The 24353-nt window shown below is 36.0% G+C and overlaps 1 protein-coding gene across 2 annotated transcripts in view; it reads left to right on the forward strand.

Annotated features, from left to right (window-relative positions):
* The window catches only part of SESTD1 (SEC14 and spectrin domain containing 1), a 143803-nt gene that overhangs the window by 51071 nt on the left and 68379 nt on the right, over nucleotides 1-24353 (forward strand). For both annotated transcript variants that reach the window (XM_040643332.1, XM_040643330.1), the window contains 2 exons: nucleotides 17629-17719; nucleotides 22037-22150. In XM_040643332.1, the coding sequence (XP_040499266.1) occupies nucleotides 17629-17719; nucleotides 22037-22150 (205 nt within the window). The remainder of the gene's footprint in view (nucleotides 1-17628; nucleotides 17720-22036; nucleotides 22151-24353) is intronic.

Below are 24353 nucleotides of genomic sequence, written 5' to 3' on the forward strand. Positions count from 1 at the left end.
TGTAGAGCTGGGACTAGAATCTGTCATTGCTGACACCAATCCAGACCTCTTCACATTTCAAATGAAGAGAGTTTAGTATAGTTGAATCTTAGGTGAGGTGAGGTTCTGAAGCTGGAAGTTACTGTACAAATTACTGATAGTCAAAATTATCCATGAAAAATGCCTAAGCAAGGATTAGAGATTAGAGATTTACAAACTGTTTTTTCATGAACAAGCTAGGTTTTCTGTCACTGAGGCTGAGTTCCAGAAGACACATTCGGCTTGTGATTAAGTTTGTGATACAAATTGCATGCTTATGGGGCGCCTGGGTGGCTCAGTTGGTTAAGTGTCTGCCTTCGGCTCAGGTCATGATCCCAGGGTCCTGGGATCGAGCCCCACATTGGGCTCCTTGCTCAGCAGGGAGTCTACTCCCTCTCCCTCTACTCATCCCCTCACTCATTTTCTCTCTCTCTCTCAAATAAATGAATAAAATCTTAAAAAAAAAAAAAAAGAAAATGCATGCTTACATATACTAGAATCATCCTCAGCCCAGCAGGATGCTCCCATTATAAGAGGCACTTGGTAACTGAGGCAGGCTAAGGGACCAGCAGTCTCACTTGCCTCTTTTGTGTTTTCACACTGGGTGTGTGAGCAGCAAGTACAATAGAGGGCAAAGTAGCCTACACTATGGAAATTTCTCTCTCTCTTTTTCTTGGATAAATATACGTATAATGCTATTCCAGTGTAAATTATGAATCAGTTTCTGTATATCTGCACATACCTGCCAGCTAATAGAGAAATATGAATTGAAGCAAGATGAAAGAACTTGTTTTAGCAAGTCAAAATAGATACCTGGATACTTTATTTTTGAAAATTGTTTTGCTAGGTTTTGACCCTCAAATATTTGTGAAAACTGAATTGTTAACCTTCTGTTTTCTTGCAACAGCTCCTATAACTTTGGCAGCTCTGTATCAGTACTTGCTAATTCCTTAGAGTGCTAGAGTGTTTTTGAGCTCTTCATTGCAACTCATGAGATCAGTTTATTAGGTGTAATCTTAAAAACTGATTTTTCTCCTTCAAAATGTCTACCATACAAAAGTGCATTTATTTTATTTATTTTTAAATTAAGTTTATTTTATTTTATTTTTTAGAGAGGGGAAGGGTAGAGGGAGAGAGAGAATCTCAAGCACGTCCGGCTCTGGGCAGGGCATGGGGCCTGATGTCACAACTCAGAGATCATGACATGAGCTGAAATCAAGAGGTGGACGCTTAATTGAGCCACCCAGGTGCGCCCAAAACTGCTTTTAATTTGTAATCCCACCAACATTTTATTATGAAAAATACCAAATACACAAAAAGTTTAAAGGATTGTACAGTAAACACCATTATGCCTCTCACTTAGAAGTCTCCAACCAAAATTGGACTTGATCACATATGTATTCATTTATCCATCTCTCTTTCCATCCCAGGACTGTTTTTAAGTTTACCCTGTCAGATTATGCTCAGCCTGTGTCTAGAAAGTTGTCCTTTTTAGTAATATGTCTTCACTTTTTGTGGGACCTGCTATGTCTCCCAGTCTTCTGCTGTTAAAGTTTGATCCCGCCTAAGCTGTGACTGTCTTAGGACGGGTCCATCAGTGATGCCTCTCTGGCCCTTTCCTTACCGCACATGCCCCAAGGTGGTCTCTTTTTGCAATGAACATGTTAACATTTTGAATGTAATACTAGGTTTTAAAAAGTTTTCTAAAAATGAGAAGAAACTATTCAGTTTCTTATCTATACTTCATGCTTATTTTATATGGTATATATCTATTTTAAACAGGTAACCGAGCACATTTGAGAATGGAGGTATTTCCTGATTCTTTTTCACACAGGTTGTCCCTAAGCTCGCTTTTGTTTCAGATCCTTGATTAGAGGGCTTAGAAGAAAAGGGAGGGTTAGGATACTTGTAGCCTGACCTGAATACTAAGTTTAAGTTCAGATAACTCTTGTCGGTTCTGTGCGGAGTTCAAGCCTAACCATTACTGCCCCTTTTTCTATAAAGGGTCAACCATAGGTTTTAATACAGAATAATAAAGACTGACAAGTTTGGGCCAGCGTGAGTGTTAAATTTTAGGAGAGCTAAATGTAGTTTATCTTTTGTTTTCTAGCCATTACTGTGTATCTTAGACATAAACAATAGGATCAGAAACTGCGTGAGTCCATAATTAGGAGATTCCCTTATGGAAGTAAAGACAAGAAATATATAAATTAATAATCTTTTCGTTAAAAAAGTAAATACTGAGATGAGCACTAATGAAAACCTCACAAGTAGGTCATTAATCTCATATCATTTTATTGCATATTTCAGGATTTTAAGTCAGAAGCATATCTACATTCAATGCAATGAATGAGATTTATTTCAATACTATTACATGAGATGTGATTATAAGACAATGAGACTACCTCCCTTTTAAAAACACCTGGCAAAACACATTCTTAACCTTGTTTTTTAATTAGTACTTTTCTGAGGAGCCCTTTTAGATTCTTTTTCATATTTACTTCTGCTTGGTGTCATAGTAGTTTATAGTCATATTATAGTCTGTTATTAGATTGTGAGGTTCTTAAATGCTGAACCATGTTTTATTTATCTCCATATCCACAATGCCAATAAAAATGATTTGGAGACTTCAGGTGTTCATTATATGCATATCGAAGGAACAAACCAGACTTAGCAACAAAGTCATAGAAATGAACTAAAATACATTATGAAAGGAAATAGAACAGCCGTGTTTAGTTCTGTAATTCTTTAAAATGGTGAAATTATTATTTGAATCCTACAACTTGTTTTGCAACTATTAGTATTTTTTTTAAAATTTAAGTATAATTGACGTACAGTGTTATATTAGTTTCAGGTTTACAACATAATGATTTGAAAATTCTATATTCAGTGCTCACTATGTTAAGTGTGGTCACCATATAATGTTATTGCAGTATTATTGACTATATTCCTTATGCTGTACTTTTTGTCTCCGTGACTTATTTATTTTATAACTGGAAGTTTGTACCTCTTAATCTTCTTCACCTGTTTTGCCTATACCCCTACCCATATCTTTCTGCCAACCACCAGTTTGTTCTCTGTATTTAGTTATCTGTTTTGTTGTTGTTGCTATTGTTGTTTGTTCATTTCTTTTATTCCACATAGAAGTTATCATATGGTGTTTGTCATTCTTTGAGTTATTTTACTTAGCATAATAGCCTTTCCATGTTGTCCATGGAATGTCGTCCATCTGTGCTGTTGCAAATGGCAAGATTTCATTCTTTTTTATGGCTAAGTAATATTCCATTGTATGTATGTATGTGCACACACACACCCACACCCACATCTTCTTTATCCATTCATCTATCAGTGGGCACATGGGTTGTTTCCGTATCTTGCCTCTTGTATATAAAACTGCAATAAACATAGGAGTGCATATATCTTTTTGAATTAGTGTTTTTGTTTTCTTTGGGTAAATACCCCCTGGTGTAATTACAGGACTGTATGGTATTTCTATTTTTAATTTTTTGAGGAACCTCCATACTGTTTTCCACAGTCATGGTACCACTTTATGTTCTTATCACTAGAGCATTAGGGTTTTCTTTTCTCTACATCTTTGTCAGTACTTGTTACTTCTTCTCTTTTTGATACTAACCATTCTTACTGGTGTGGGGTGACTTCTCCTTGTGGTTTTGATTTGCATTTCCCTAACTATTAGTGATATTGAGTGACTTTTTATGTGTCTGTTAGTTATCTATATGTCTTCTTTAGAAAAATGTCTGTCCAAATCTTCTGCCCATTTTTAAATCATATTATCTTTTTCTGGTGTTGAGTTGTAGAAGTTCTTTATATATTTTGGGTATTAACCCCTTATTTGATATATCACTTGCAAATAGCTTCTCCTAGGTTGCCTTTTTGTTTTGTTGATAATTTCCTTTGCTGTGCAATAGCTTTTTATTTTCGCGTAGTCCGAATAGTTTATTTTTGCTCTTGTTTCCCTTGCCTGAGAAGACATATCCGTTGGTATGTTGCTAAAGCCAATGTCCAAGAGATTATTGTCTATGTTTTCTTTGGATTTTTATGTTTTGAGGTCTCATATTTAGGTCTTTAATCCATTTGACTTTATTTTTGTGTGTGGTGTAAGAAAGTGGTCCAGTTTCATTCTTTTGCATGTAGCTCTCTAGTTTCCCAAAACCATTTATTGACAAGACTAGTTTCTGAATTGTTATGTGTATTCTTGCCTCCTTTGTCATAGATTAATTGACCATACAAGTGTGGGTTTGGTTCTGGGCTCTCTGTTCTGTTCAGCTAATCTATGTGTCTGTTTTTTTTTTTTTTTGCCAGGGCCATACTGTTTTGATTACTATGGCTTGTAGTATATCTTGAAATCTGGGATTGTGATACCTCCAGCTTTGTTGTTCTTTCTTAAGATTGCTTGGGCTATCCAAGGTCTTTTGTGGTTTCGTACAAACTTTAGGATTATTTGTTCTAGTTCTGTGAAAAATTTTGATAGGGATTGCATCGAATCAGTATTGCTTTGGGTAGTATGGAGATTTTAACAATATTAATTCTTCCAGGCTATGAACATGGTATATCTTTCCATTTGTGTTGTCTTCAGTTTCTTTTATCAGTCTGTCATAGTTTTCAGAGTATAGGATTTTTATCTCCTTGGTTAAATTTATTCCTAGGTGTTTTATTCTTTTTGGTGCAATTGCAAATGAGATTGTTTTCTTATCTTTTCTTTTCTTTCCTCTTCTTTTAAGATTTATTTATTTATTTGAGAGAGAGTGAGAAAGAGAGAGAGAAGGAGTAGGGGCAGGGGCAGGGGCAGAAGTAGAGTCCTCACTGAGCAGGGATCCTGACTTGGGGCTTGATCCTGGGACTCTGGGACCATGACCTGAGCTGAAGGCAGACACCCAACTGACTGAGTCACCCAGGCACCCCGAGATTAAAGATTTTTTTAATTTCTCTTTCTGCTATGTTGTTATTAGTGTATAGAGGAGCAACAGATTTCTTTATATTAATTTTCTATCTTACAACTTTACTGATTCCATTTATTACTTCAAATAGTTTTTTGTGGTATCTTTAGAGTTTTCTGTATATGTCATCTTCAGATAATGATAGTTTTACTTCTTTCTTAACAATTTGGATCTTTTATTTCTTTTTCTTGTTTGATTGCTGTGACTACGACTTCCAGTACTATGTTGAATTAAAGTGGTGAGAGTAGACATCCTTATGTTGTTCCTGATCTTAGAGGAAATGCTTTCCATTTTTCACCATTGAGTATGATGTTAGCTGTGGGTTTTTCTTATATGGCCTTTATTATGTTGAAGTATGTTCCCTCTAAACCCACTTTGTTGATAATGTTTATCATGAACAAGATGTTGTGTTTTGTCAGATGCTTTTTCTGCATCTCTTGACATAATCATGCAGTTTTTATCCTTTATGGTATCACATCGATTGATTTGCAAATATCAGACCATCCTTTCATCCCTGGAATAACTCTTAACTTGGTCATGATGAATGATCCTTTTAATGTATTATTAAATGTGCTTTGCTTATATATTGTTGAGGATTTTTACATCCATGTTCTTTAGGTATATTGGCCTGTATTTTTCTTTTTCTGTATTATCTTTGTCTGGTTTTGTATCTGGTTTTGTTGGCCTTATAGAATGAATTTGAAAGTTTTCCTTCCTCTTCTATTTTCTAAAATAGTTTGATAAGAATAGGTATTAACTTTTTAAATATTTGGTAGAATTTACCTGCGAAGCCATCTCGTCCTGGACTTTGGGAGTTTTTTGGTTAGCAATTCAATTTTGTTACTAGTAATCAGTCTGTCCAAATTTTCTATTTCTTCCTGATGCAATTTTAGAAGATTGTATGTTTCTAGGAGTTGATCCATTTCATCTAGGTTGTTTAATTTGTTGGCATATGTTTTTTATAGCATTATCTCCTAATTCTTCATATTTCTGTGGTGTCCGTTATTCTCCCACATCCTTTCTGATTTTATTTATTTGAGTTCCTTTTTTTTGTTGATTAGTCCGGCTAAAGGTTTGTCAGTTTTGTTTATCTTTTTAAAGAATCAGCTCTTTGTTTCTTTGACCTTTTCTAATTTTTTTTATAGTCTCTATTTATTTCCACCCTCATCATTATCATTTCCTTTCTTCTGGTGCTGGGTTTTGTTTGTTCTTCTTTTTCTAGTTCCTTTAGGTGTTTATTTGAGATTTTTCATGTTTTTTGAGGTAGGTTTGTATCATTATAAACTTCTGTTTTAGAACTCCTTTTGCTGCATCCCAAAGATTTTGTACTGTTGCGTTTTTGTTTTTGTCTTCATTTATTTTTTTTATGTCTTCTTATTTCTTCATTGACCCATTGGTTGTTTAGTAGCATGTTTGGCTTCTTTGTATTTTTTCTAGTTTTTTTCTTGTAATTGATTTCTAGTTTCATACTGTTGTGGTAGGAAAAGATGCTTTATATGATGTCAGTCTTCTTAAATTTATTGAGACTTGTTTAGTGACCTAACATGTGATCTATCCTGGAGAATGTTCCATGTGTATTTGAAAAGAATGTGTATTCTGTTTTTGAATGGATTGTTCTGTATACATTTTTTATATTTTTTAGGTCCATCTGGCCTAATGTGTCATTCAGAGCCATTGCTTCCTTGTTAATAATTCTGTTCAGATGATCTATCCAATGATGTAAGTGGGGTGTTAAAGTCCTCTACTATTATTGTATCACTCTCAGTTTCTCCCTTTATATCTGTTAAAATTTGTTATATGTACTTAGGTGCTCCTTTGTTGGATGCCTAGATATTTTTACAATTGTTACTGTTCTCTTGTTGGATGGATCCTTTTATCATTATGTAATGCCCAGTTTTTGTCTCTTGCTACAGTCTTTCTTTTAAAGTTTATTTTGTCTGATGTAAGTATTGCTATCCCAGCTTTTTTTCTTTTTTGTTTCCTTCTGCCTGGAATATCTTTTTCCATCCCTTCATTTTCAGTCTGCATGTAGAGGTCAGAACTGAGTCATAGGCAGTTTGGTTTTTCTTTGTTTGTTTGTTTTTTGTTTGTTTTTGTTTTTGCATTTTTATCCATTCAGTCACCTTATGTCTTGACTGGAGCATCTATTCAATTTATATTTAGAGTAATTATTGATAGGGAGGTATTTATTGCAATTTTGTTAATTGTTTTCTGGTTGCTTTTGTAATTCTTGTCTATTCCTTTCTTCTCCTGGTCTCTTGTGATTTGATGGCTTTCTTTAGTGTTCTGCTTGGAATCCTTTCTTTATTTTTTTGTGTATCTTTATAGGTTTTCAATTTGTGGTTATTGTTAGGTTTATATGTAATATCCCCTATGTATAGCAGTCTGTGTTGATAGTTGCTTAAGTTGGAACACATTCTAAAAGCACTAAATTTTTACTGCCCCCCATATTTTATGTAAATGATACCATATTTTCTATGTTTATTTTGTGTATCCCTTGGAATTTTTGTGGATATAATTGACTTTACTCCTTTTGTGCTTTAATCTTGATACTGGCTTTATAAGTAATTAATCTACTACTTTTACTATATGTTTACTTTTACCTGTGAACTTTTCTCATAATTTTCTTTTAGTTGTGCTCTCTTGTTTTCCACTTGAAGAATGCCCTTTGACATTTCTCATAAGACTGTTTTGCTGGTGATGAACTCCTTTAAATTTTGTTTGCTGGGGAACTCTTTATCTTTCAATTCTAAGTGATAATCTTGCTAGGTAGGGTATTCTTGGTTGTAGTTTGTTTTTTTTTCCCTTTCAACACTGGAAATATATCATGCCACTCTGTTCTGGACAGTGTAACTACTAGTATTCTATAAGGTATATATTCTGTATGTTCAGAATTTTTTTAAAAATCTATGGACATTTTTCTTCAAAGAAAATCTTACACAGAAGCCAAATTTATAAAACAGAAATGGAGGTCCACAGTGATTTCTGGCTATCATCATCCTCCCTTCTCAAACTCCGCTTCCACTGCAGTGCTCCTTTCCCCACTTTTAAGGAGCCTTCTTGGAGCTTATAGGACTCTGCAGAACAATTAGAAGATAATTTGAATTTGAGTCTAACACCCTTAATTGATCATCTATTTGTCTTCTTAGACTTTGGAATGTTCAATACAGTCTGTGAGAATGTGACTGGGATGGCTCTCTTCTTCCTTTTTTTTTTTTTTTTGTATTATTATTATTATTTTTAAAGGTACTCACTTCCATGGAGGTTTGAGCCAGTGCCTTCCCTTTTACTCCTTAAGAAATGTACTTTTAGCAAATAGGGTTGTAATTGCATTGTTTCAAAACACTGTGGTTAAGGGTTTTGAACATGCTTTTTGTTTTGTTATAATTTTTAGATTTTGTTTATTTTTTAGAGAGGAAGAGGGAACAAGCATGGGGTGGGGAGGGGCAGAGGGAGAGAGAGAAGCTTAAGCAGACTCCATGTGCAGTGCAGAATCTGACACAGGGCTTGATCTCGTGACCCTGAGATTTTGACCAGAGCTGAAATCAAGAGTTGGACACTTAACTGACTGAGCCACCCCAGTGCCCCTGAACATGCTTTATGCCCTTGATGAGTTTTTTTTTTTTAATAATCATCTCACTCATTCAACACATACGTATTGAAAATTTATAAGGTGCTGTTTTAAAATGGGATTGCTAAGCCAGTATTTTCTTTCCTTGCCATGTAGTTTTTATTTTTCTGTCCTTTCTCTTCCCTTTTCATACACTGAAGTTCACATCAAGGGATGGCTGAGTTGTCGAGTTGGACTAGTACAATAATAGCCAAGCTAACTTCTTTGTCCTGATTCTCTTTCCACTTTGCGCAGGATTAATTTCATTGAAAAGACAGTGTCATTCTTCCCAGTTTTCTATGACCTCCTCTTTTTCTTACTGCACTACTGAATTCAATTCTGTAGCCATTCATTTTAAACATCGTGCATTGTGAAGGCAGGAAATATTAGGTCTTTGCTCTCAAGGGCAGTCTTTCAGCATTCTTAACTGCTATGCCAAGACCTTATATGATTCGACTCACCTTTTCAGAAATACTAATTTCTTGAACACTTATTATGCAAGGCACTTAGTTTAAAGTACTTGTATTAACTCAGTTTTCAAAATAATAAGAGTATTATTATTTCTGTTTCATAGTTGAAAAAGAGCAGAGAAATGAAGAAGCTTCTCAAATATGTGGTGCCTTTACTCGTATTCTTTATACTCTATATCTGTCCTTTCACATTAAATTTTATTAGCTCCTTTATGTAAATCCTTTCTAGATTTTGTTGTTATCCAAACTTATAGCCCTTGCTGTTTCTGATTCTTTAGAAGTTTAACCATGATGTGTTTAATGATGGTTCTTAAGTTTTTATTTAATATTTATTTATTTATTTTTAAAGATTTTATTTATTAATTTGAGATAAAGAATGAGAGAGAGAGCATGAGCCAGGGGGGCAGAGGGAGAGGAAGAAGCAGGCTCCCCGCTGAGCAGGGAGCCCAGTATGGGGTTCAGTCGTAAGACCCGTGGATCATGACCTGAGCCGAAGGCAGACACTTAACCGACTGAGCCACCAGGTGCCCAAATATTTATTTATTTTTACATTTATTATTTGTCTTAATTTTTTTTTAATTTCAAAAGCATATATTGTTTCCCTAGTAACATTAAATATTGTAATGTCTATAAATATAAATAGGCACTAAGTGATTCTGAGCTCCTTGAGGGGAGAAACTGTATCTTATAATTTGTATTTTTCATAGCTCAGTGTTGTACCTCATTCTCAGTCAGTGGTCAGTATGGCTTATGGGTGTGGGTTTCTATTTTTATTTTATTTTACTACTTCAGTTTCTCAGAGTTTTGTGTACTCAAGTGTGGGCTGACTGGACCTAGTAACTGACCATTCTCAGAACATCTTACATTTTGTTGGAAAATCAAATAAGCATACTGACGTTGGTGGCTCAGTAGAAACTCTTTTGATGGATAAGAAGTTTGTCTAGGCTGGTTTTGCTTTCTTTTTTAGAACTTGAAATTCAAATGGACCTGAGAATTTACTTATGGATGATGATTGGGAGGCATATATGAAAAGAATATCTTATATTTAAGGAAATATATTACAGATAATATATTATCTGTTAGATAATGTTAAGTCTTTTAATTCTCATAAGAAACTTGTGATGAGTACAGTCACCATTATCCCTGTGTTGTGTATGAGGGATCTGAGACATAGAAAGAGTGGGCAATTTAGATATCTTGACCAAGAGCGTGTGGTAAATCAGGGCCAGAGGGGGTGTTTGCACCTGGCAGTTTGGCTGCTAGCCTGTGTTCCTAATTACTACTCTACAGCAACCTCTGCTATAATTACAGTGCAATATCTATTGACAAGTGTTAGTATTTATTTACTTTTAACCTAGACCTATTACAGTTGATAATTAACATATGAGATAATATAGTATTATGAAGGAAATATTGAAAACTTTGTCTTAACATTTTCTTTCAACAGTATATTCAGTGTATACAGGCAAATCTTGGAGATAATTGCAGGTTCAGTTCTAGACCACTGCAATGGAGTGAACATCACAGCAAAGCCATATTTGCATTTACTTCCTCCACTGAAGTCTTGAGTCCCTAAGTCATTTATGAGGGTTGGACTCAACTTCTTTCAAACTTCTGTTAATGTTGATATTTTGATCTCTTCCCATGAATTAACGAATGTTCTTAATAGCATCTAGAATGGTGAATCCTTTCCAGAAGGCTTTCAATTTACTTTGTCCAGATCCATCAGAGTAATTACTATCTCTAGCAGCTATAGATTAATGAAATATTCCCAAATAATAAGACTTGAAAGTCAGAATTACTCCTTGACCCATGGGCTGCAGAATGAATGTCGTGTTAGCAAGCATGAAAACATTGATTTCATTGTAACCATCTCCATCAGAGCTCTTAGGTGACCAGATGCACTGTCAATGAACAGTAATAGTTTAAAAGGTATCTTTTTTTCCCCCTGAGCAGTGGGTTTCTCCAGTGAGCTTAAACCCTTTCAGTAAACCATGTTGTAAACAGATGTATTTTCACCCAGAGTTTGTTGTTTCTCATTTATAGAGCATAGGCAGGGTAGCTTTAGCGTAATTCTTTTTTATTTTCTAATTTTTTTTAAGTAGTCTCCACGCCCAGTGGGGCTTGAAGTCACGACCCTGAGATTAAGACCTGAGCTGATACCAAGAGTCGATCACCTAACTGACTGAGCCACCCAGGTGCCCTGATTTATCATAATTCTTAAGGGCCCTAGGATTGTGGGAATGGTAAATGAGCATTGTCTTCTATTTAGTCACCAGCTGCATTAGCATGTGACAAGAGAGTCTTTTGAAGTTTTTTTTTTTTAATTTATTTAATTATTTTAGAGAGAAAGAGTGTGCATGAGAGAGCATGCCCCAGGGTGGTGGGAGGGAGGGAGGGGGAGTCTTTCTTAAGCAGACTCTGTGCTGATTGTGGAGCCAGACGTGGGACTCAGTCTCACAACCTGAGCCAAAGCCAAGAGTCAGACACTTACCTGACTGTGCCACCCAGGCACCCCTGTCCTTTGAAGTTTTTTTTTTTTTTTTTTTAAGATTTTATTTATTTATTTGACAGAGAGAGACAGCCAGCGAGAGAGGGAACACAAGCAAGGGGAGTGGGAGAGGAAGAAGCAGGCTCCCAGTGGAGGAGCCTGACGTGGGGCTCGATCCCAGAACGCTGGGATCACGCCCTGAGCCGAAGGCAGACGCTTAACGACTGAGCCACCCAGGCGCCCCTATCCTTTGAAGTTTTGAAACCAGGCATTGACTTCTCTCTAGCGGTACAAGTCCTAGATGGCATCTTTTTCTGATAGAAGGCTGTTTGTCTACATTGAAAATCTGTTGCTGAGTGTAGCCACTTTCATTATTGATCCTAGCTAGAAGTTTTGGTGGAGAACTTCCTGCAGCTTCTGTATCAGCACTTGCCTGCTTTACCTTGCACTTTTACATTATAGAGACAACTTCTTTCCTTAAATCTCATAAACCAACCTCTGCTAGCTTCAGGCTTTCTCCTGCAGCTTCCTCACCTCTCTCAGCTTTCCTAGAATTGAAGAGAGTTAGGGCCTTGCTCTGGATTAGGCTTTTACTTAAGGGAATGTTGTGGCTGGTTTGATTTTCTATCCAGACCACTCAAACTCTCTCCATATCAGCAATAAGAATGTTTTGGTTTCTTATCATTCATTTGTTCACAGGAGTAGCACTTTTAATTTCCTTCCATAAATATTTCCTTTGTATTTACAACTTGGCTGACTGGTTTCAGAAGACCTAGCTTTTAGCCTGTGTTGGCTTTCTTCATGCCTTCCTCACTAAGCTTAATCGTTTTTAGCTTTTGTTTCAAAGTAAAAGACATGCAACTCTTCATTTCACTTGCACACTTAGAAGCCACTGAAAGGTTATTAATTGGCCTAATTTCAGTATTATTGTGTCTCAGGGATGAGGGAGGCCCAAGGAGAGGGAGAGACAGGGGAACAACCAGTAAGTAGAACAGTCAGAACATATAACACTTATTAAGTTCTCCATCTTATATAGGTATGGTTTGTGGCACCCCAAAACAATTATAATAGGAACATCAAAGATCACAGATCACCATAACAAATACATAATTTGAAGTTTGAAATATTATGAAATTACTAAAACATGACACAGAGACATAAAGTGAGCAAATGCTGTTGGAAAAATGGCATCTATAGAGTTGATGGATGCAGGGTTGCCACAAACCTTCAATTTGTAAAAGAAGTAGTATCTATGAAGTGCAGTAAAACAAAGTACAATAAAGATAAAATACCTGTATTTAAACTCAGTATTTTCCAGCTTAAAGGGAACTTGGTGATCATCCGGTTGTAGAATCATGGAACATCATCAGGATTGTAAAGTACCTTAACAATCATCTGGACTAACCACCTTCTCCATTCTTAAATCTTTTTTTTTTTTCTTAAGATTTTATTTATTTATTTGACAGAGAGAGACAGCCAGTGAGAGAGAGAACACAAGCAGAGGGAGTGGGAGAGGAAGAAGGAGGCTCCCAGAGGAGGAGCCTGATGTGGGGCTCGATCCCAGAACGCTGGGATCATGCCCTGAGCCGAAGGCAGACGCTTAACGACTGCGCCACCCAGGCGCCCCTCCATTCTTAAATCTTTTATAGAAATACTGCCAAGTATTTGTCCAGATTAATCTCGATCAGATTACTATTGATTCTGTAGTGATTCAAAATCTACAAAAGTTACCTTTCCATTTTTTTCACTTAAGTCAGTTCTTTCTAATTGTAGAAAAACTCATTTATGTTACAGAATAAACATCAGAACACAGAGGTTTAATGATTTGCCAAAAACCACATAGCCATTAAGATCATAAGTCTTTAGTCACTCAGTAAATACGTGAGAGCCTGTAATATATGAGCTCCTCATTGTTCCAGGTGCTGAGGAAATGGGTGAACAAAGGAGACCCAGTCCCCGCCCTTATTATGGGCGTTATACGTAATGATCCAACAAATATTACATATAAATCACAGTATATTGGATGTTCATGAATGCTATGAAAACACAGCATGAAAAGAGTTGAGAGGATGGCATGTGTGGCAATATTTTGCAAAATGATAGAATAATGTTTTACCAGAGATGATGGAAGTGACGAGCAAGCCGTACAGATATCTAATGGAAGATGATTAAAGAAAGAGCATTTATGACAGAGCAGTTAGTGCAAAGACCCTGAGGCAGGAGCAGCATATTGTGGGATCAGCAAGGAGGTAGTATGGTGGGAGCAGTTTGAGAGAGGTCCAGAGTTCTAGAACTGTGGTCAGATGAGAGAGGCTAGAATCAGATCATAGAGGACCTTGTAGGCCATGGTAAAGGCTTCAGTTCTGAAGGAGAAGGAAAGCCAGTGTTGGTTTCTGACTAGGGAATGATGTGCAATGTACCCTCTAACATTTTTAAAGGTCGTCTGTGTTTAAAGCACTATGCTAAAAGCTGCCAGGATATCAGGAAGATAATATCCTTGCTTTCTGGAAGCATGTTATCTAATGAAGATAAATTGTAAACAAGTAATTACAATAAAAGCATAAGTGAAATTAGTTGCCATAATACAAGTGTAAGCAGAGCTTATGAGTGGAAAAGAAGGAACCCTTAGTTGTAATCAAAGAAATTAGTGAAGAGCTACAATGTACTGAACCGGAGAAATCCATTGATAGTCTGTTTCTAATCAAAGTGAGTGGGCTTTTTAGCCTCTCCTCTTTTTTTTTTTTTTTTTTAAGATTTTATTTATTTATTTTAACAGAGAAACAGCCAGCGAGAGAGGGAACACAGCAGGGGAGTGGGAGAGGAAGAAGCAGGCTCCCAGCGGAGGAGCCCCATGTGGGACTCGATCCCGGAACGCCGGGATCACACCCTGAGCCGAAGGCAGACGCTTAACGACTGCACTACCCAGGCGCCCCCTCTCCTCTTTTAATAGTAGTTTCAACTGAGCCATCTAACCCTCGAAAGGCTCTAATGCGGGAGGAACAAGGAGATAGAGTGTTAATAGATTTTTTTGTTATTGTTCTTTAGATGTAATTATAAACATGTTAACAGCAATAGGAGTTTATTAATATTAGTATGGCAGCTCCTCTAACATACCCTTTTATAAAGGACAGAACATGCTTCTAAATTAAGTATGTTAAAAATCACTTGAAACTATCACTCCACTTGTAGGAATGAAGTAAAAAAAAAGAAAAAAGAAAAACAATCCTTTCATGTAGTTGAAAGATCACTTGATCTTGCAGTTTTCGAATAGTATCTTTCAGTTGTATGTATTTTCATTATCTTAGTAAAATGTGAGAAAATTATGATTGAGGCTGTTTTTAAGTACCCTATAAGATAAATTTAGAGTATTTTATGCCCTTAAGATCACTGCAGATGGTATTTGCAAGCTTCATTATTTTCTTTCTCTTAATATACAGATTAATATAGAGTGTGCTTTGAAATGAAAATGTGTTATTCGTGTAAAACTTCTTTAACAAAATGCTGTTGTAACCTGTATCTCTGAGAAGCAGATGCCGATTGAGAACAAAGTACCAGATTATGGGGATGGCACAATTCTCTTGACTGTAGTACCAAAAAGGGAAGGCCTTCTACTGGACAACTCTGTGTGTCTTATCTCCCCCTCCTGCACGTTTCCATAAGCATTGGTAGAGACTCCTGAGTTGCTTTTACTTCTCTGAAGACCACTCAGTAGCCAGCTACCTTACCTAGGTTTATCTCTTCTGGTAAGGTATCCTTACCTAAGTTCCTTGTATACTACCTGAGTTATAGTGGTCTTCCTAGATGTCTTGGTGGTGAGGAATACCAAGAATTTCCTTCTTACCTGATCCTACAACTAGCAATTAGATGTCAGATTTGCTTCCTCAAGCAAGTCTTTATATGCTCTTGCTAATAATCTAAAGTGATCATTGTATTGCCTCACGTTCCCCCCACCAAAGAATACTTAGTGAGTCCTTTATTTTAAAATGCAAAATCCAAAAATGGAGGATTTCAGCATTTTTATTGAGTTATAATTAACATACCTTAAACACCAACCTTTTAAAGCATACAATTTAGTGGTTTTCCGTATATTAACAAAGTTGTGTGACCATTACACACTCTCATCCATTGGCCCAAAAAGAAATTCTGCACCCATTAGTAGTCGTTCCCCATTCTCTTCTCCTCCCAGCCCTTGGCACCTACTGATCTGCTTTCTGTCTCTGTTTATTTGTTTATTCCGGACATTTCGTGTAAATGCAATTGTACAATATGTGGGCTTTTGTATCTGGCTTCTTTCACTTAGCATAATGTTTTCAAGGTTTATCCATGTTCTGACATGTATCAGTACTTCATTCCTTTTTTTTTTTTTTTAAGATTTTATTTATGTGTGTGTGAGAGAGAGAGAGAGAGAGAGAGAGACAGCACAAGCAGGGGGAACGGGGAGAGGGAGAAGCAGATTCCCTGCTGAGCAGGGAGCCTGCCATGGGGTTCAATCTGAGGATCTTGAGATGACCTGAGCTGAAGGCAGACACTTAACTGACTGAGCCACCCAGGCGCCCCCGTACTGCATTCATTTTTATAGTGAATAGTATTCCATTATATAGATTACCATGTTTTGTTTTCCTGTTTGTCATTGATGGACATTTGAGTTGTTCCTACTTTTGGGTGTTAGGAATTATGCTGCTGTGAACATTTGTGTGCACGTTTTTTGTATGGACATATATTTCAGTTTGTCTCATCTTTTGAACAGTTCCCTGTTTTCTTTGGAAGCTCAGCTTCTGTCCCTGTTTATAGAGGCCCCTGTTCTTACAACTCCTCAGCAGTACCATCCTCATACTTGTAACCTTAGTGGTGCTTGGTAGATTTAGATATCACTTCTGCAAGAACCCTCTTGAGGCTAATGTGAGAACTTAGAGGAAGTAAGGCAGGATTAGTAAAATCCCCTGGATTGTTGGATTTAAATCTTAGGAAAGGGTTTGCTGATTACCTTTCCTATAATGTATATGATTGATAGAACTTTGAGTGTGGAGAGGTTTCACTACCAAATCCTTGCTCTGTTAAGTAAAACTGCAGCTTCTTCTGGTATATTGGAGAGAGCAGTTGAGATCCTTTCATTGAATTCATTTTATAAGTAAAAAAATAGTAATAATAAAGTAGCTATGTAGTTTGGTCTTTAGCATGGAGTTTTTTAGTGTAGTTGTATTTTACTAGGGTAGGCTTCTGGGAAGTGTTTACAATAATTGAATGTAATATATAGCAGTAACATATTCTAACACTCAGGGTAATATTTTGCTGGTCAAGTAATTGAGAATGTGAAGGTGAGGGGGGTGTATGTTCTGATATGGTGTATTCAAGTTTTCAACTACTATGTAGACCGAATATTACCTCATCTCATTAAATTTCCCCGAAAGAACACCAAGAAATTCATTTCCAATGGTTTAGTAGTAGCTTACTCTATTTTCTACCTATTTTTTTTTTTAAGATTTTATTTATGTATTTGAGAGAACAAAAGTGGTAGAGATCACAGAGGGGGAGGGAGAAGCAGACTCACCGCTGAGCCAAGAGCCTGATGCGGGTCTCAATCCCAGGACCCTGGGATCATAACCTGAGCCGAAGGCAGATGCCTAACCAACTGAGCCACCCTGGCGCCCCTATTTTCTGCCTGTTTTAAACTATCATTTCTACTTCTGGCAGGAAGGAGAGGCAAGAAGTATGTATGCACTTGGCAGTCAGTTACATATTTCACTTGGATCCCATTTTATAAACGAATAAATTGAAAGGCTCTTGAGACTGAATGTTGCTTTGATTTCTTCTCGTTAAGACATTGACTTCCTGTACTTTTAGAGTAATTTTCTTGCCAAATTAGTTTGTAAATTGTCAGTGTTTCCTAAAATGAGAAAAATCAAATTGCTTGAAAATACTAAAAGGATACCCTTAAAAATTTTATTAATGACAGTGTAAACAAAACCAAGTGAGATTAATGCTGCTCCACATATGATTAAACTAGAGACTTTATTTAGGATTATAAAGAATAAAGTATGAAGCCTGTTTTAATACTTTGTAATTTTTGTTTGTTTGTTTCAGTGAAAAGTGTAAGGCTAGAGGATTTACCGTGATTGTGGATGGCAGAAAATCACAGTGGAATGTGGTGAAAACAGTAGTCTTAATGCTACAGGTAATTTTATTTTTGACCATTAGGAAATGGTTTTATTTTATAGCAGCAGATAAAGTGATCATGCATTTCATTTATTTCATTGTGCCCAAACTTCTCAGCAGTGACTGAGCTCTGAAATGCACACTACTGGATTTTTAAAACTCATTTCTTAGGGATTTGACTTTGAATAGTAAAATAAATTTCAGACCTATTCTAAAGATTTGTAAATGATCAAAAGTAGTATGTCATGTTTAAATAATTTAGTAAGTAGGCCAGCGAGTCCAAAAGTGTGAGATGTTGCTGGACTTACCTGGGAGCTTTTGCATGCTGTGATATCTGCATCATCCCCTGTCTACTCCATTCTGATACTGTAAGTAGAGAGCAGGACCGGGTAAGTCTAGTCTGGAAACGCCTCTCACGGGGTTCTGAGCAGTCTTTTTCTTCTGTTCCCTACTTTCCTCTAAAAAGTACCAGGATTTATGGTACTCTTATTACTTATTTCTAATCCAGAAGAAATGTACTTGTCAGCTGTGTCCTTGGAAACTTTAGCAGTCCATAAACCAACATTTACTAAACGCTGCAGTTGCAAAGTCTTTGGTCTGATACTAGTCTTTGTGTTTCCTTGTGTTCCTCACAGAAAGATTACACGATCTTTGCTTGTACTAGGTACCTATCTAGTAAACATTTGTTGCTTTATTATAAGGGTATTGAGGATGTTGTGATCTGAAATGGAAAAACAAAATATTCGAGTGATATTTTATCGAGGTGGCAGATTGCTCTAATGTATCTGGGTTTCCTTAGAAAGGCTTCAGGAGAATGTAGAAGTTAAGTGAGTTAAATAAAAGAGATTATCTAATTTAGTTGAAAGAAAGTGAAAAGGGCTTTCCTAGCAGGGACACTGACTTAGTCATAGCTCAGAATGAAGCAAATATAGAATGAAGGGAGTTGTTGGCAGGTCAGTTTGGGGAAAATAGAAGTTGACAGTTATGTGGGATAGTGAACTTTCAATATCACAATATCAGTGATATTGAAAGAAAGATCAAGAATTTTAAATAAATTGGGAAATAATTTGTAGCTGCTTTTGGGTTCTGTGGAAGGAAGTATAAGTTCGAATTTTATTTTATTTCGTTTTTATTTATTTATTTAAAAGTTTTATTTCTTTATTTGAGAGCGAGAGAGGGAGAAGCGGACTCCCTGCTGAGCAGAAAGCCTGATGCGGAGCTTGATCCTAGGACCCTGAGATCATGACCTGAGCCAAAGGCAGACACTTACCCAGCTGAACCTCCAAGGCACCCTGAGACTCAAAGATTTTAAATAACTTAACCAGATTCTTGTAATTAACATGGGAAAGAGCTGCAGTTGGAACTTAACATGGCCTAACCCCCAAGTCTTGGCTTTATCCTTTACAAAGGGTATATTACCAATGGGGGGTATTGGAGGTGGTCCCCAAATTATCTATCCATTACCTCCTTCTTAAATGCGTGGCCTAAACCGTTATCATTAGAATCAATCCTTTGCGTTGGAAAGGATATAGCCTCCGGAGGGTCAGTTTTTTAAGGGAGCACAGATTGGTATCCCACCACTTTTTCTGTCAGATATGTTCCCAGCACTTTTATATCCCAACCCTGAAGATGAGCTCTTCTAGGTAAAAGTTGTTAAAATAACTATTAGGTGAGAAATCCATTAATTATGACCTTGTGTTCTTCCTTTCATCCTGTCATTCAACTGTGTCACAGATGACCTGTTTGGGACTTGCTGTATGAACTGGACTTTGATCAGTGGCAGTTTTGAAGAACAATCAGTGGATGATTTAATCCCCTCTTGCGATTTCTTTTCTGATAGGTATTTTAACAACTTTTGGATTTATTAATAGTTAACATTTTCAGAAGTTGCAATGGCCTTTTGTTTACTCCTAATCAAACAGTTTTTACATACAAAATCATTCATTGCTTTTATTTCAAAAGGTACTAGTACCAGTTCTTTGGGATCCCAGAGCTTAGCGTTGGCTTTGTTAGTAACTAATATTCTCTAAAATATGTGGTTTGGTTTTCTTGTTTCCCACAACTTTAATATTCAATGATTTTGAAGTTATAGTCTTCCACAAGTCAATATATAAATAAACCTCAGTCTACCTGAATTTCCTAGCCTCTCCAATAACTTTGGTACTGTTGAATTTATTTATCTTTTTCATAGCTCAGTCATTGCAGGGGGCACCAGATTTGTTACATGCCCAAAAAATGTGTTTAAATTGAAAGACTTCTGGGGCGCCTGGGTGGCTCAGTCCTTAAGTGTCTGCCTTCTGCTCAGGGCGTGATCCCAGAGTCCTGGGATCGAGCCCCACATCAGGCTCCTCCCCTGGGAGCTTGCTTCTTCCTCTCCCACTCCCCCTGCTTGTGTTCCCTCTCTCACTGGCTCTCTGTCAAATATATAAATAAAATCTTTAAAAAAAAAATAAATTAAAAGATTTCTAATTTCTTCTGATTAATAATAATTATAACCATAATTTATTGTTATTCAGTTGTGCCATTTATGGTCTTGAATTGTATTTGACCCCTAGAGTTTGTAAGTAAAGTTTTTTTGGAACTCATCTATGCCCATTCATTTATATATATATTTTTTAAAGATTTTATTTATTTATTTGACAGAGAGAGACAGCCAGTGAGAGAGGGAACACAAGCAGAGGGAGTGGGAGAGGAAGAAGCAGGCTCTTAGTGGAGGAGCCTGATGTGGGGCTCGAACCCAGAACGCCGGGATCACGCCCTGAGCTGAAGGCAGATGCTTAACCACTGCGCTACCCAGGCGCCCCCATTTATATATATATATATTTTTTTTTAGATTTTTTTTTTTTTTATTTATTTGACAGAGATAGAGACAGCCAGCGAGAGAGGGAACACAAGCAGGGGGAGTGGGAGAGGAAGAAACAGGCTCATAGCAGAGGAGCCTGATGTGGGGCTCGATCCCATAATGCCGGGATCACGCCCTGAGCGGAAGGCAGACGCTTAACAGCTGTGCCACCCAGGCGCCCCCCCATTTATATTTTTTATAGCTACTTTCTTACTACAGTGACAGACTTGAAGTAGTTGCAATAGAGACTGCATAGCCTGCAAAGCCTAAAATATTTATTATCTACACCTTCAGAAAGAATTTACTGACTCCTGGTGTAGAATGTTTGAAGTGTGTGGTAGGGGAGTCAGATAGTAAGTAATTAGGCAAATTACTAAATAATGTAACAGCAGATAGTGATAAATGCTCTGAAGAAAAATACAGTAGTAGAAGGAGACTGAGTCAGATGGTGCTACTTTAGATACAGTGGTCAGGGAAGGTCTCTCTGAAAAGGGAATGTTTGAGTAGACTCTCAGTGGAGGGAGCATTCTTCCTGGGTATATAGGGCAGAAAACACTCCGGACTGGGAAAACATCAAGGGCATAAGCCTCAGGTGGAAACAGACTTGTTACATTCCAGGAACAGCAGGAAGTTTAGTCTGGCTGTAGTAGGGGAGTGAGCTGAGAGGGGAGGGCTGTGAGGTGAGGTCCAAGGGTCAGTGGGGCCCTGAGCTTGAAGGGCTTTCTAGGCCTTGGTAAGGAGTTTGAATTTTACTGTGAGCATGAGAAAATGTGAAGAAAGAAGAAAGGCCTGTTAAGAGGATATTTTAAAAGGCTGAGTATTTTGGGGATGTTAGCAATGTGGGTGGTAGAAATGATCTAATTTAAAGATAGACTGTAAGGGGTTTGCTGATAAAATATACATGGAATATTTTATTAACTCAGTGGATGTTAACTTCCGTTCTTCTTTAGGTAATATGAATAACCATATCTAGTAAATGTGAAATTGTATTTGTCAGAGATTAGCTTGTCCTCTTCTTCAAGTTAATAATCAAGCAGAATCTGGGCTTCTTTGTATAATGGCTAGTAAGAAATTTATTTTGTGAGCAAATTGATTTTACATTATTTGAAGAAATTCTCCAAGGTGATTGTGTTAGAAAAAAATTTTTTCCTATAATAGAAGAAGCAACTATGTAATAGTTGGCCAATTAAAAATTGTCTTGTAGTTTAATCTGAATATATCCCTATTAGAGAGATTCAGTAAAACACAAAGATAATTCACATGTACTGCTTATATTACATTGTTTATTTGAAATCTCTGAGTCAACTTGTCTTTCCAAGTATCTCTTTATTGCCATGTATGTTTTGAAGTGTGCAGTATTTCTTATTATTTCAATTCTTTTCCAAAGGTCTCTTAATTTACTCAGCCCAACCATGAAAATCTAGTAATTTATAACTTTAATAAATTATTCTTTTTACATGTATAATATATAATTTTTTTTTTTGTATTTTATAGAATGTTGTTCCAGCTGAGGTGTCCCTTGTTTGTGTAGTGAAGCCTGATGAATTCTGGGATAAGAAAGTAACACATTTTTGTTTTTGGAAAGAAAAGGATAGACTTGGCTTTGAGGTAAATATACTCTATAAAAAAGCAGAAATGTGTTGTATCTTTAAAAATAGCATTTTGCAAAAAAATATTAAAAACAGCATTTTGCTGGTATTTTGTTTGCTCATCGTTGGATACTAAGCTGTGCTTGTGCAGTCATGAGTCAGTGCCTAAGCAATGACGAGTATGTAATTGACATTCATATACTTGTGGAATAAATTATGATTCTTTGTCAAAGACCACAAATTCTTTCTTGTTTTCATTTGTATCTCTCTTTATAAACTTTGAGTAAGTAGAACTTTTTATTTAAAAAAAAAAAAAAGTATTGCATTACCAAAAGGACATTTAGCTAACATTAGGAAATCCTGGACATTTTGAAGTTGAAGTTAGGGTCTATTTTGTGTGATATGTCATAATTATTTTTAGTATATGTTTGGTTTTGATCCATGAAAAAAGTTATCTGTCCTTTCCTATTGACATTACTCTCTTCATTTGTCTTGTGTAAAAGTACATCTTATAGATCAGAAAGAAGTCCCAATGGAATACAAATTTAAGCAATTCTGTCATAGTTTTCCTGCCACAACATGTTAAAAGTTTTCTTTTTATCCTTGATACCATATCTGGTTCTGAAGTGTACTTTGTTTGACATTAGTATAGCTGCTTCAGCTTTCTTTTGACTAGTGTTTGCGTTTTGTATCTTTTCCCATATTACCTATTTTCCTATCTATTTCTTTGTATTTAAAGTGGATTTCTTATAGTATCCTTGGGTCTTGCTTTCGTATCCATTCTGACAATCTGTCCTTTTAGTGTTTCATAAGACCAGTTAGTTATATTTAATGTAATTATTGATACAGGTGGATTAAAATCTATTATCTTGATAGATTTTATATACTTTTTGGTTCTTTTTTTGATTTTTTTTGGATTATTTTTTATGTTTACATTTTATCTCCATTGTAGTTTATATCCCTTATTAAAAAAATTTTTTGTGTGCACGCCCTAAGTTTACAATATACATCTTTAATTAGTGGACTGTTACCTTCAAATAATATACCATTTAATATGTAGTAGAAATTACTTAAAACAGTATATATCCAATACTTCCCATTCTGGTCATATATTTTACTTATACTGTTCTGTAAACACACAATAGATGGCTACTATTTTTACCATTGATAGTTTATTTACAGCAATTAAAATAATAAAAAAAATGAATTTCATCTTTCTTTATGTCACTTCTGGCATTCTTCATTTCTTTTTGGAGATTCATCTTTTGTTTGATATATTCCTTCTGCCTAAAGGACTTCCTTTAATGTATCTTGCAGTGCAGGTCTGTTGGCATTGAATTTTTTTAGCTTTGGTTTTCCTGAAAAAAACCTGTTGTTACTATTATGATTTTGAAAGATATTTTCAGTGGGTATGGAATTTTGTTTCATTACTGATTTCTTTTAGCACATTAAGTATATCACACCATTGACTTCTCATTCCCATAGCTTCTGAGAAGAGTTATATTATTTGTATCCTTGGTCTGCTATGTGACATATATCTTTTTTTCCTGTTGGCCACCTTTAAGATTTTCACTTTATTTTTGGGTTTTCAGCATTTTTATTATTTAATGCCTAGATGTATTTTATTTGGTATTTGTTCTCTTTGGTGTTCTCTGCATTTGTTGGATCTCTGGTTTGATGTCTGCCATCAATTTTGGAAAATTCTTAGATATTTTCTTTTCAAAGATTTTCTATTTCTTTTAGAATCCCAATTGTATGTATGTTAGACCATTTGAAAATTTCTCACCATTCTGGGTTGGTGTTCTGTTTTATTTATTTTTTTTATGTTTTATCTTTTTGTGTTTTAGTTTGGGTATTTTCTGTTGATCCATTTTCAAGTTACTCTTTGTTTCTTTGTCTTTGTTGAGTTTGTTGACCCATTTGTTGTAAACTTACTTCATCTATGATACCATGGGGTTGGTTTGTAAAGTTTCTTTTTTTTTCTAATTTTTTATTTTTTTAATTAACATATAATGTATTATTTGTTTCAGGGGTACAGGTCTGTGATTTATCAGTCTTACACAACACCCAGTGCTCAGCACAACACATACCCTCCCCAGTGTCCATCACCCAGCCTCCTTATCCTGCCTCTTCCCTCCCCTCCAGCAACCCTCAGTTTGTTTCCTAAGATTAAGAGTCTCTTATGGTTTGTCTCTTTCTCTGATTTTTTTTTTTTTTTTTTA

The sequence above is a fragment of the Ursus maritimus genome, unplaced genomic scaffold (genome assembly GCF_017311325.1).
Source record: "Ursus maritimus isolate PB19 unplaced genomic scaffold, ASM1731132v1 scaffold_1, whole genome shotgun sequence".
Lineage (NCBI taxonomy): Eukaryota > Metazoa > Chordata > Mammalia > Carnivora > Ursidae > Ursus > Ursus maritimus.